The sequence below is a fragment of the Neofelis nebulosa genome, chromosome 14, assembly GCF_028018385.1.
Source record: "Neofelis nebulosa isolate mNeoNeb1 chromosome 14, mNeoNeb1.pri, whole genome shotgun sequence".
NCBI classification, from domain to species: domain Eukaryota; kingdom Metazoa; phylum Chordata; class Mammalia; order Carnivora; family Felidae; genus Neofelis; species Neofelis nebulosa.
In genome coordinates, this window is record NC_080795.1 from 78901266 (window position 1) to 78915108 (window position 13843).

A 13843-nucleotide genomic window follows, 5' to 3' on the forward strand; every position below is an offset into this window, starting at 1 on the left:
ATCAATTAACTGCTCTGAGCCTCTGTTTTCTCATCTATAAAAAATGGGTATAAAAACGCCATTTCTCGGTTCAGAAATCACTGAGTGCACAGAATTTTCATGCAAAATATGTCATCATCGGTGCTAATACGCAGCTCCTCCCGCTCTGGGGGCAGTTTGTAGAAATTCACATTTTCCTGGTAAATGCATGCATATGCTTATCATCCATGGCGGCCACTCCTTAGAACAAATGTTTATGGAGAGCTTTCCTGTGGCTTCACCACATTTAGTCCATCGGAGCTCAGCAAAGGCCCATGGGTCTTTCATGCCCACTTTACGGATTAAGAGAGACCCCCCCCCCCCGCCAACTTGATCAGGATAATGTGGCTGGGGGTGGTGAAGTCAGGACTCAAAAGCAGTTCTGCTGGTAATTAGATAAAATTCGTCAAGCCATGCTGTCCTTCTGTGATGGAGAGACGCCAAAAAAGCAAAGCCAGTCTCATTCTGCCCAACTCTAGCACGCACACACCAGATTCGATGACCACCCATCCCCTTCCTAATCTACCACTCCAGAGACTGGCGGTTATTTTCTAGAGATTGGAACTGTTTAATGTTAGGGATTTGCAGAAACCACTTCCATTTAGCAGCCCCAATATAAAATTGCTTTAATTAGAAACGAATTTCTCCATGAAGCCCAGCCCTTCATTTCACTTATACTGTACCGGGGGCCCTTTGTCTCCTGGTGGTCCAGAGGGTCCCTAAGAAACAAACAAACAAACAAAACAAGTAAGTAAAGTCAGAAGGAAATACCATAAACATACCGTAGCTATGATTTCCAAGCCAGGTCTTCATTGTCCTCGAAGGAGTGCTCGAAGGGCACCAGCTGCCCCCTGGTGTTAAGCCACAGTCACACCTGCTCACAACACCCGGAAATGCCACACATGGAGATCGTCCTGGAACTTTCTCCATTTGCCCTTGAACAGGTACCACCTTATCCTGGCACCCACTTGGTTCCTGACACTGAGCTTATCTCTAGTTTGGACCTCTGGTGCAGGGTGGGAGCCAGCATCCCAGGATCCTCGTGCTGTGCTTTCGTCTTGCTTGGGACACGCTGGGGGCACACGCAGGGCCAGACTCCCCAGCATGGCCTGTTTTGGCTGATGCTGCTGTGGTGGCCCCCACCTCCTAACAGGGGATGTTCCCCACCCCGGTCCGCCCTGCAATGAGTGCATCCAGCTTAGGATTTGGCTTCTGGATATTGCATCTAAGATGTGGCCACTGATTAAGGCATTACTGTGTGGTTTCAGGTCCTCCCGTGAGCGGAACCCTCCCTTGCCCTGAATCTTCCCTATGCTATGCTTCTGCATGGAAGAGTGTGCCCTGCTCTTCTACCTGGACACATTCTTGTCACACTTCGGTTCTCAGTTGAGATGTCACCACCTTGGAAAGCCTTCCCCGGCTTCTCATGGGATGCTCATTAGAGATGTCCCCTAGCCCCTCCATGCACCCCATCCAGGACGCAACGTTGGAGACCAGCCTCACTTCTCGGCTGCCTGTCCTCCCCACTGAATGCCTGAGTGCTGCGTGGTCAGGTGGGTACTGAGCACCTTGCTCGGCATGGTCTCTCCAGCACTCAGCACAGTGCCCCGTGGCAGTTACGGCAAAGTACAGCAGAGCAAATGGGACTCCATCAAAATGAACATTTTAGAGTATGGGAACTTTGGAATCAGGTGTAATCATGCTCACTTTTCACTGATGATCAGAGTCAGGCCAGAGGAGACTGAGGCTTGCCCAAACCACACCGGGAGTCACTGGACAGAGGGGTTAACATACCTCCTGCCCAGTCTAGCGTACCCTGCGTCTCTGTGTGGCAGATCCCAGGAGAACTTCCCAGATATTCCCAAGAGGAAGAAGGATTGCTCATAAATGCATAGGTTTCTGGCAATATGACAAGCCAGGTAACCTTAAAGTCTGCTTATTAAATATGTCCCAGATGGGGTGCCCAGTTGGCTCAGTCAGTTGAGCATCTGACTCTTGATTTCAGCTCAGGTCATGATCCCAGGTCATGGGATGAAGCTCAATGCTCAGAGTGGAGCCTGCCTGAGGTTTTCTCTCTCTCTCTCTCTCTCTCTGTCCCTCTCCCTAGCTCATGTGAGTGCTCTCTCTTTCTCAAACAAACAAAAAGTCATTCCAGAACTACCTGATAAAACAGAGGTAGCATCCTCTTAAGTGCACTGAAGAAAGGAGGGGGAGTCTCCAGAGGCCTACGGGCAAGCAGGTAAGTCAAGCAGATAAGACAAGAGACCTACTTCTATTGTGGGTCTGTTTGCCTCTGAAGCCACTTTCCCTGCCTTACTTCTCATTGGTTCCGCCATGTGTCAATGTATACATGGGCCAACGCACACACATCTGAAGTCTACGCTCTTCCGAGTAGTTCTCTACTGAGACTGCACTCGTTCCTCAAGGAAAGGACCCAGGGACAACTGATTACCAGCAAGGGGAACACTGCCAGGTCACTTCAGAGGCACGCTGGGTTCTAAATGAAACTCCATGACCGACCTCAAGCACTTAACTTGCTCGTTACATTGAGCTCCAAATTTCTCTCTCACGTTACTTCATATAAAATCCACATGTGAAAGATGAATTCTGTTGTCAAAAAGGCGTTCATTTCAAATCTTAGCTTTATCGATTATTAGCTGTTTGGCCTTAAGCAAGTGACTTTGTCTCTGAGCTTTGGTCTCCCACGCAGAATGCAGAGCTAGATGGCCACCTTGCCTTGAGTGATCAGAAGTGAAAACAGATGCTCTAAGTAGAGAACTAAGCCATTCAGTGCATGGCCCACCCTCACAGCTCTTTTGTCAGTATACATTCAAGAAATTTAATGAAAGTGTTGAGGAGGACGGTGTGTATAATAGCATTCCTACATGTGAAGCCTAAGCATGTTTTCAACAACCACAACCCTCTTTTCCAAGACTATGCCCTATGATATGCTTGCTCAACGGCCACTTTACCCCAACACACATATCTTGGCCTTTGGTACCATGTTCCACTAGAAGGAAACAGCTCCCTGGAGAAATGACTGATCCTGGATCTGGACAAGGAATGTACACAAACCTAGAGCACCTTGTCATTCCAAGAGGCAAGGACATGATTAGAGACTGCTAGGCTTTTGTCAAAGGTACTCAGGGTCAACGGGGATAAGCTCCTATTGGCATCGGCTAAGACAACCTGCGCATCAACAGGAAGAATAACCAAGATACATAAAAATGCATCAAATGTATTTGAATCCATGAGTTCAAAATTACTGATGAAAAACAAAAGCACCTAATTAATCATCTTTGTGAGATGCTAGGGAATCAAGTCATTATTTGAAAATAACTGAAGGGGAAGACTGGAACATTCCATATGTATTGTACCATATGAATTGTACCACTGAGTATGTAAATTATAATTGAGGGACCTTTCCTCCATCTAGAAGTATTCTAGCAGATCCATAAAAAAGAGTTGGTAGAACAAGAAAGGCATCAATTTGCAACCCTTGATGTGCTAATTGATCTAAGCATTGGACATCAAAGAGTGTGAACATCACCACGAGAGAGACCACCAGATATCATGTGCTTCCTGATGGAAGAACACACTCCCTGTGAAGTCTTGCCAAAAACATCAAGCCTGAATCTGATCAAGCCTCTAGGCCCAATTACTGATGTATAGAAAATGCAGGCACAGGGCAATGTGTTAAACTAGTAAATTAGCAAATTCCAGACTGTGGGAAGCTCTATGAGACCAAAAAGTAAATCTTGTTTCATCAATAAATAAACTGCAAAAGGAAAGAAAAAATAATGGAGGGAAGTCTACATATTTATAAAAGAAATTAAAAAAAAATCAGCCAATTACTGTCTCTATTTGGGTCTTGATTCGAACAAAAGAGAACTACGGAAGCATGGCATTTATGGAAGAAATATGAACTTGGCCATTGACTGGATATTTGATGATATGAAATTGCTTTGGGGAGTGTAATAATGAAACTGTGGTTGCATTTAAAAAGTCATTGTCTTTTAGAAACATACCAAAATTATTCACAGATAAAACGAGACACATCTGGGATTTGCTTCAAAATAATGGAGGGTAGTTGAGGATGAATAGGAAGCAGTGTCCTTGAACAGGGATCCTGGTTGTTAGAGCTAAGTGTGGCTGCGTGAGGCTCATTTGGCTATTCTCCCAAAATATTCTTTTGGTGTATCTGAATTTCTCCTTGTTAAATATAAGTATACATATAGTGTATATGTATGTATGCATATGTATACTATATACTATGGGGTCTATATGTATTATACTGTATGCATATTATATACACTGTATATTATATACACCACATAATTATAAAGTATATATACTCAATAAGTGTAAGTATAGAGTGTGTGTATGTGTGTATATACACTATCTGTATAGTACACACTATGCACTGTATGTATATTATACTATATGTATATTATATATACCATATATATGTATACTATATATTAAATGTATATTATACTATATGTATATCATATACATTATATATCATACACACTAGACATAAAATATATATGCTTGATAAATATAAGTATATACAGTGTGTATGTGTGTGCATATACTATAAATATACTATATACACTATATATACACATATATACTATATATACACATACACTATATATGTAGCATGCACACATAGTATACACACATGCATACACATGCACCACAATGCTTCTGTTATTTGCTGATAATTGCAGACAGTGAAAACTCACAAAACCGAAAGCCCCGAGAGGCTCTAGATACGCTAAACACCTTTCCTCTGCTATGCTGCTATGCTGACATCACTGTTTCCCTCCTTTGAGGGTTGGTCACCTCTCACCCCTTCTCCCCACTGATAACCTAAGACCAAGGTGCAATTTTCTGCTCCACGGTCTTTTATCTGAACGCTAACGTGTGCCAGGCTCTGTGGTGGTCACGGAGGATGCCTACACTCAGTGCTCAAGTAAGGAAACCCACCCTTCTAATAACCAATGGGGACTCAATGGGTCTGGGTTGAAAGATGCCAGAGCTGCTGACACCTGCCTGAGAGACTTGGGGGAGGCTTTACCCAGAGGGTGCCAGGGGACAGAGGTTGGGGGAAGAGGCCGGTGGGCTTCACAGGCAGGGAAGGGCAAGCACGACCCCGGCAGAGGAGAAGTCAAGCTTTGCGCAGGAAAGAACAGTTCCTTTCCTTGACATGGGAATGCCTGGTGGCTGGAGCCATACTTTCCCAGGGCAGCTGGGGTCTGCCTGGGTGAGAAGGGCTTGCAGTGCCCCTCAGGAGAGGCTTCCGAGTTACGGATGAGCTCAGATCCAGGCTCTGGGGTGGTGTGGGCACCCCAGCAGCTGGAGAAGGCCAGGTGGGGAGGCCAGGGTGGAAATCCAGGAGTGAGGTAGGAGGGAGGCCAAACGAGGCCAGAACAACAGCCTGGCCCACTGTAAAGGAATTGAGATCAGCCACAGAGATCGAAAGGAGAGGTCCCAACCAGAAGTGACCGTGGAAACTTATTTTAAAACATTTTTGGGGGCACCTGGCTGGCTCAGTCAGTCAAGGGTCCCACTCTTGATTTTGGCTCAGGTCATGATCTCACAGTTCATGAGTTCGAGCCCTGCATTGGGCTCTGTGCTGACAGTGCAGAGCCTGCTTGGGATTTTCTCTCTCCCTCCCTCTCTCTGCCCCTCCCCTGCTCATGCTCTTTCTCTCTCAAAATGGATTAGTAAACAGACAGAAAAATTAAAAAAAAATCTTTTTGTTTCATCAACCAAGACTTGAATCTAAACACCAAGAGTGGGATACTCAGTTCCTGGTCATATGCAGAGCTCTAGGGTATGAGGGTGTCTCGCCATCCACACCCTCCCCACCTCGCCCCGTGCACAGAACAGGATGGGAGTGCGTGTCAGTGAGCAGAGACCTGCACATTCCCTGGGCATCAGCTTTGGGGTAACTACTGAGAAATGCCCATAATGAAATGCCTGAGAAATGTCCCCCAGCAGGGCCAGATAAGTGGCCACGTGGCTGCACCAACTCCCTGAGAGGGAAACTGGCCAGCCTCCTTCTTGGGACGGCCTGACCTGAGTGGCTCTCTGGTTCTCCTACACAAAGGAACGGAACCAAACAGGCAGATAAGACACATGAACAAAACGCAACACTTCTGTACAACCTGAAACTGACGTGACCTTGTGTGGCAACTGTACCTCCATAAAGAAAGGGGCAGAGAACAACCGCTAACCTCCTGAGTCGTAGCTCAGAAGCCACGGTGCGCGGAGAAGACGCTGTCCCATGAAGACTCTCGAGCATGGATGTGTCACTATCGCTGCCCTGCCCGGAGCACGGCAGGATGCCGGGGCCCAACCCTAGCTCTGCGAAGTCCCAGCTGTCACTTCAGGCAAGTGGTGTTACCTCTCTGTCTTCACTGGAACATGAAAAGGAGAACAGGACCCACAGGTCCTGGTTGCCCTGCTCACTGCTGCCCCCTGGAGGCCAACCAGCGGGCTCGCTGGGGTTACTGTTCTGCCACCTTTCAGGAGCTTTTATCTCTAGTCTTATTATACTATTTCCTAGATGATGGGGAGTTAAAAAAAACTGTTAGGACACTGACACATTTTATTGCACATCATCAGCTCCATGCTTCTTTCTTCCATCGGGCTGTCAGCCTAACAGCGAGCCAGTCCTGACTGACATGTGACTACCTACACCAAGGAGGGCGTCGGTACAAAAGATTGCAGACGGGAAGGAAAGGTCGGGGGAGGATTTTTATGACATCAGAAGGTCAAAGGCAGGGTGCCAGGTGTCATTACCAATGTTATCATGATGTAACCTCACGACACCCCTGCTGCCGCTACAGAAATTACAGGCACTTCACCCAGGAAGAAACCGACAGAATCAGAAGGCGTGGGTCTCAGGGAACACGGTCGTCAGCGGGAATCTCGCCCTTGCAGATCTCGAGCTCCTGGCTTCCGTGAGGTTCAGTAGCACTGTGATCTGCCCTCAGGCCTAAGCTGGATCGTTTTTAAGCGTTTAAAACCTTGCTAAAGGAAGATCAGAGGCAACTTGGAGATTAAAGGGGTTTTTTGTGAATGTCTTGAATCTAGAAGCCAAACCCCCCACAGCTGCTTTGCCACACATATCCCTGTCCAGTGAGGTGCACAGGCTGGCAGGGAAAGCCAGGGCTCCCTTCCAGCGGGGTGGGCACTGCTCCTGGATGCCAAAGGCCTCAGAGCATAATGCCAGGGAAGGGAGGACGTGAAGAATAACTTATAAGCTGATCCGTCCTTAATGGGAGCGCTTAATGGAAAATGGATAATCCTGCTCATCCTGCTGAAACCACCAGGTGAGGTGACACAGGCGAAGAGAACTGCTTTGGGAGGATGTGGGAGGTGATGTGCATCCTGGCCCTGGCACAGGACAAGCTATGTGACATTGGCCAAGTCACTCCACCTCGTGAACCTCAGATTGTTAACCTGGAAAACAGTGATGTAGTCGAGCCATCAGCGCCCCTCTCCAAATGCCCCCTCCCCCGGCACCTGGCAGCATCCCGGGCTTTCTGGAGCCACAGGACAACTCTTGGCCTGAGGATGGGGCAGGCTGAGAGCTCCTGGGAGTCAGCCCCACTGGGAGCAGCCTCCACCCGCTGGCCAACAGGAGTGGACACACACATACACCCCGCCTTCCCCCCCCCATTGGAGAACAACTCTGCGATGCACCAGGCCTCTCACCTCTCCCGGGCTGTCAGCAGAAGGAAGCCCTAGTCGTCCACAGCCCAAGCCTGCTCGTGAACACAGTCTCCCTCACTTCCCTTCCTTCCCCCACAGGCTACCCCCAAGTAGTGATTTCTGGAGCATTTCCCAAATAAACTCCTTGCACTGAACCCTGTTCTCAGGAGAGGCTTCTGCAGAAGGCAGCTTTCACCCAGTGGTAGGGCACATTCACAGGACTGCAGGAGGTGGTGGGTACGCAGGCTTCTACACTGGGCACCAGGCCAGACACAGACCACTCGGCAAATGGCCCTGGTCCCGTAAAGAGGCAGCTGAGTCCCTAGTGAACCCACACCCCTGGCATCACCCCCTCCTTCACCTCCCCTGACTCTCAGCACACCCCTGCATCCTCTGTGCAGATTCCCAGGTCATCAAGAGCCTAGGCAAGGGGCCAAAGACAGGATTTATGAAAATTCAGTAAGCTTTCGTCCGCCACGGAAGCTTGTAATAAGTTGAAGAGGAAAGACAATAAAGAGTTGATTTATAGCCCCTTGGCTGCAGCCAGCCAATTACTTTTCAGGAGGAATCACTTAGGCATGAACATATTTCATGGCTCACTTTAGCTGGCTCTGAAGCGGGAGGTGGGGTGGACGATGTCCCCCTCTACCGACTGGCGTTCTGATTAAGGGCCTGACACGGTGAGCCCGTAGGGAACAGACCGGGATCTACAGAGACCTGCTACGTGACAGAGAGCCCTACATTCACCTTACAGCTTCCCTTACAAAAAGTTTTCTATTCTAGGGTTAATTCCTACATGAGGCAGAATCCTCACTCCAGATCAGGCCCCAGGAGAAGGAGGGTTTCAGAAATAACAACGCTTGAACCCTGTTCCTTCCAGCTACCAAAAAACTGAAAAAAAAAAAAAAATAGCCAAAGACAAAAGATACGGTTGATGTAATGAAGCAGGAGGATTTGTTCTGAGACTTTCTTTGGAGGAAAGACGGACTAAAACTGGACATTCCCAAGGGGATTCCATATGCCTGCTCCATGGTTTCAGGCACTTTTAAGGAGACAGGAGCCCCACACCCCATGTGAGATGGAAGGGCTGTGGTCATTTCTGGTGGTGAGCAAATGAGGCAAGCTGGAGGGGGGGGGTTCCCTGGAGAATTTCAGGGACAGAGTGAGGGACCCAAGACCAACGGTGGTATGTAAGAGGACCACAGATGGAAGAAAAGGGAATTTATGTTTTATAAGTGATTTTGTGGGTAAGAAACTGGATTTCTTCTCAAATTATTTGAGAGACAAAAAGTAGGGTTCCTTTAATGGGTTTTTATTGGGGTCGGTAGTTCTTGAATGCAAAACCAAGCAGAGACTGGGGTCATGTGCTGCTCTGGTTTATATCCAGAATAGGGGTGGAGTTAGACTGGGTTAAATAGCGGTAACAACAATGCATGAATAGTTTGGATATGATGAGGCTTAGTAGTAGCATTTGAAAAGGACTGGGTATTTGAGCTTCTTTTCAATAATAGTAAGACAGGTGCTACAGACTGAATGTTTATGTCCTCCCCAAATTCTTACATGGAAACCAAAGTTCCCTCATGATGGTATCTGGAAATGGGCCTTCGAGAGGTGACTAGGTAATGAGAGCAGAGGCTTCATGACTGGAATTAGTGTCCTTAGAAAAGAGAACCTGGAGAGAGGTCCCTCATTCCTCCACCCTTTGAGGACGCAGAGAAAAGACAGCCATCTATGAATCAGGAAAAGGACCATCAGATGATGAATCTGCTCGCACCCTGATCTTGGACATCCAGACTCCAGAACTGTGGGGAATAAGTGCCTATTGCTTATAAGCCACACAGTCTATGATTACTTTTGTTAAAGCAGCCCAAGAGGGCCGAGCAACATGGCTCTCAAGAAAAAAGTCAATACAATGTTAAGGTGCGTCATTAACGTGCTGTGCACCTTGGTAGCAAAGAAGGGACTACACAGAAGACAAATCACCAGGATTGAAAACTGGCCTTAAATTCTGAAGGCTACAATGCAGTACAAGGGGGTAGGAGGTGTGATCTTTCTGACACCAAAGGGAAGAATCAGAGGCCAGGGGTAGAAGACATAGAAGACCAAATTCCTACTCTCAATGGGAAAAAAATTCTAATAAATGTCGATTCTCTATAGAAATAGTTGCCTACATTCTAAATCCAGGTGCATTACCTTTCAAAGAAGCGTGTCTTCCATTTCTCAAGATATTCAGGTGGAGGCTGGCTGAAAATATTGACCGCTATCCTCCACCTGGATGGAGGTGCAGGCATCCCTGGTCCTTGCAATCTCGATTAAGCTCTAAAGTCACCACCTCTAGGGAGTCTGTAGACTCATATCCACCAGACTGATGTGCATTATTTATCAAACTACCAATCTAAGGACCACTGCATAGATTCCATTTTGGAGACTGTATGAAAACCATCCTTGATTGCATTCATGTCCTCACCTGTAGACTAACTGGAGGAAGAGGGGTAATGAACTCACTACACCTACAGTACATGAGAGCTTGCTGTTTCCCCCACATCACACCCCTTCCCCGTCAATTCAGGTTCACGGGCTACAACTCAGATTTGCAAAGTTTGGCCAATGAGTCATTTTTTATCTTTTTTTAATATTAATGAATTTTGTTCTCTCCTCTTTCAATTGAACAAGTCCAGTTCTTCCCCAAAGCCTTATTCCCACACAAACTACACCAAGTTTGAGAACAAAGCCAGTAGACGGGTCTAGGTCCCAATGGACTGGAGGACCGTGAACCGCTCCCAGGTTAGCTGGAAAGGGAGGGTCGCTGCAGGAAAGCCCAAGCTATACATTCACTCAGGGGCCAGCAGGGAGTGGCTGTGTGGCCTGAGGGTGAGGGAGGAAGTGCTAGAAACATAAAGACTCACAGGAGGGCCAGCCAACCCGATGCCTGGGTCGCCACGGTTGCCAGGGGAGCCAGGGATCCCAGGTGCACCTCGGTCCCCCTAGAAAGAGGAAAAATATGATTAAGAGGTCAGTTCTGAGCAGCAGAGAGCCAGTGTACAAAAGGAATCATGCCCCTCCTACCGTCCCGACTGCTGTCCATCAACACCTCTCCTGCCTCCTGGGCTCCGCGTGTCTCTCCACAGACCCTAGGCAGCCCACCACCCACCCGGTCCACCACACATACGCACAGCCACCAATCGTGACCATGCACCTTTCAAGGTACCATGCCCCAACACTGACCATGGCTCCCAGTGTGGTTGTAACAAGATGATCACCCTTTATGCGACCACAGTTCCAAATTTTCCTGTGCCTTCTCCAGACCTCATCACGCTCCCATCCTGACCACACCCCAGATTTTACTATGTACCTACATTTCCAATTAGAGTCCAAATCGGCAACAGTTTACCAATACTTTGTCAAGTACCTATATTTTCCAAGCCACGTTTCCAGGGGTTGGGAGAGGCAAGGATGACTGAGCTATAACCACTGCCTTCAAGAATAGTGGTTAATAGAGGGTGGGCTGAAGTTCTGTCTCCAACACTCGTTCACTATTGACTCAAGAAAGTGACAAGTTCCCTGAGCTTTTGGTTCTTCATTTACAAAGGAGGAGGAGGTGGGGGTGAGGGGGTAGGGGGGTGGTAATAACAGGAGCTGCCAGGTCAGCAGGTGGTCGTGCTCACAAAACCAGAGGACACATGCAGAGCGCCATGCTGGACGCACAGCCTGGCTCAGGGCTCCGTGCAAGTTAGCTGCCGTGGCTCTTTCTGTTCTCACGCACCCGTCATTCTGGACTTTGATGGGAAGAGAAAAAAGAAAGAATGTCTGCCACTTCCTGGAGAAGGAAGCTGAGACTGAATCACACCATTTTATCCACAATTTCAAAATCCTCAGCCTCTGAACACAAAGGCTTACCCTAACTCAACTGGCAGCAAAGCCTGACTGGTGTCGACACAGGCTCCTCACACCCTTCAGTTATCCCGTTTTCTATGGATGCTTCCAGGCTTCTGTTGCATCAATATTAAAGAATTTGACTAGGCTTGCTGGCCCACACACCACAGTAAATGCTACAGCTAGAGTTTGCAAATTACTACCTTTCTAATTCCAAAATAAATTCGGCCCAGAACACACAGGGCCCCATCAATTTTGTGCAAGACTGTGCACCTGCATTAGGTCAGCTGAACTCTAGCCAAGCCTAACACTGAAATGGTGGCTGATCTTGTTGGAGCTATTTAATATCCCTGGGATGAGTTAACTTGTATGACAAATGAAAAGAGCTTTAGAAGGTTACCATGAGAAGCCAATGAGATAACGTGCACCGATCTGATTTGAAGTGGAGCCTGACATTGCTAGGCAACACATCGCTTATTAAGGTTTATGTTTCTAAGCATGAAACAAATCCCGTTAAAAATCAGCTTTCCCTCTAACCATCACGTTGATTGGAAAATTTCACATTTTGGACCTTTAAGAAAAGTAACGTTTCTAAGATGATTAGTTTTCCTGCAGTAGGTCTGTTGCCTGGATAGATACCAAAGTTACAGTCATTTGACCAATGTTTGCTGTGTGTTTATTACTAGCAGTGACATAGGTTCTAAGACCAAACGATGCTCATTTCCAATACATGTTGAAGAGAAACCCCGTTCATGGAAAGTAGGAGGGACAGGACTTGTGAAGTTCTCACAAGAGATGAACCGAACCCCAAACCTCTCTCTAGTAACACCATCTGCACCCACTGTCCTTCCAGGCCCACTGAGGCCATGCTTCCGGAGAGCCACAGCACCCCATGCCCCTTCCCCCTTACCTTGTAAATAGGCCCCTCCCAAAATTCTCTTAGAAGTCCTGGATGGAACACTGTGTTTCTTTAGAAAAATGTACTATGGCTTATTCTGAGAAGTACGAGATGATTGGGATGGCTAGAAAATCTAATCTGCATGCATGGGGAAGGTGGGGAAGGGAGGAAGTCCAGAAATAAGGAAAAATGGGGAAAAAGTATAATGAACTAAGGATGAACACACTCCGTGATGCGTCAGTCACAGACACACTGCACCAATGAGACGGCCACATGGGAAGAGTTCAAACAGGCAGTCAGGTGACTGTAGGTCCAGTTTCAGGACAGTGTCCACCTGGTCCTGGAACCTGGGTGAGTCCCATAGCCTCTCTGTACCTTAGGGCCCTCGTCAATCAACAAAAAAGGGAGAGAACATTCTCCCATGTATCTTACGAAGACTCATTTAAAAGGTAAGAGACAATTTAACATTGAGTATTATAAACGTGTTATTATTACTTTATCAGTGGAATTAGAAGAAAATAAACACACATAAATAACAGAGAAATCCATATCCTTTTGCATCTCGGTTTCTCTTTAAAGTGTTTCATGTAAATTGTCTTACCATTTTGTTTTAGCTTGGCTCCCCTCTTGCTCCTGGGGCTGTCTCTTACATACCAGCAAACCCTAACTACTGCCAGCTAAACACATCAAACATTCATGTTTTAACCTTCCAAACACTGACCCATCAAGTAAGAGTAGCCCAATCATCCCATTTCCATAAACCCACCTCTGCCTGTCCTCCTGTCTGTCCTCCCGCCCATGTCTGCGTGTGTCTTCGTTAACCTTAACACGCTGCTCTCCCATTGTGTCTGTCTGACCCTCTGGCATCTACGTAAGTATCTTAAGAGTAGAAACTTCCCATTCGTTCACCTACCCATTAATTGAACAAGGATTTGTCCAGTACCTAGAATGAGTCAGACCCTGTGTTGGGTACAAAGTCGATACACTTTTGCATCCACAGTGTCCAGCTTAGGACCGGGCACCAGCGGCAGCCTTTACTGGCTATTTCCTGAGTGCTGGAATGAGTGAATCCATCACTGCCAACATTTTGTCAGGTACTAAATTCTGTCTTTGACCGAAATCAACATTTTAAGAGGAAGGAGCTTGATAGAGCCAGGAGGGAACACTCAGCCCAGCCTGGAATCTGAGTCTCTGATTATTCTTTTCTGCAAGGTAGCCAGACCTGGTTCCTTTCCTGTGTTTATGGCCCATGATGATGCTAACATTTCCCCAAAGCAGCAACACTTTACAGCTTAATGGACTGAAACTTTTAGAAAAAGGCTC

The 13843-nt window shown here is 47.1% G+C and overlaps 1 protein-coding gene across 4 annotated transcripts in view; it reads right to left on the minus strand.

Moving 5' to 3' along the window:
* COL22A1 (collagen type XXII alpha 1 chain) overlaps window positions 1–13843 on the minus strand; it is a 258118-nt gene that overhangs the window by 68350 nt on the left and 175925 nt on the right. For all 4 annotated transcript variants that reach the window (XM_058699180.1, XM_058699178.1, XM_058699179.1 and 1 more), the window contains exons 40-41: window positions 10656–10733; window positions 702–737 (exon numbers count right to left, since the gene is read on the minus strand). In XM_058699180.1, coding sequence (XP_058555163.1) covers window positions 702–737; window positions 10656–10733 — 114 coding nt within the window. The remainder of the gene's footprint in view (window positions 1–701; window positions 738–10655; window positions 10734–13843) is intronic.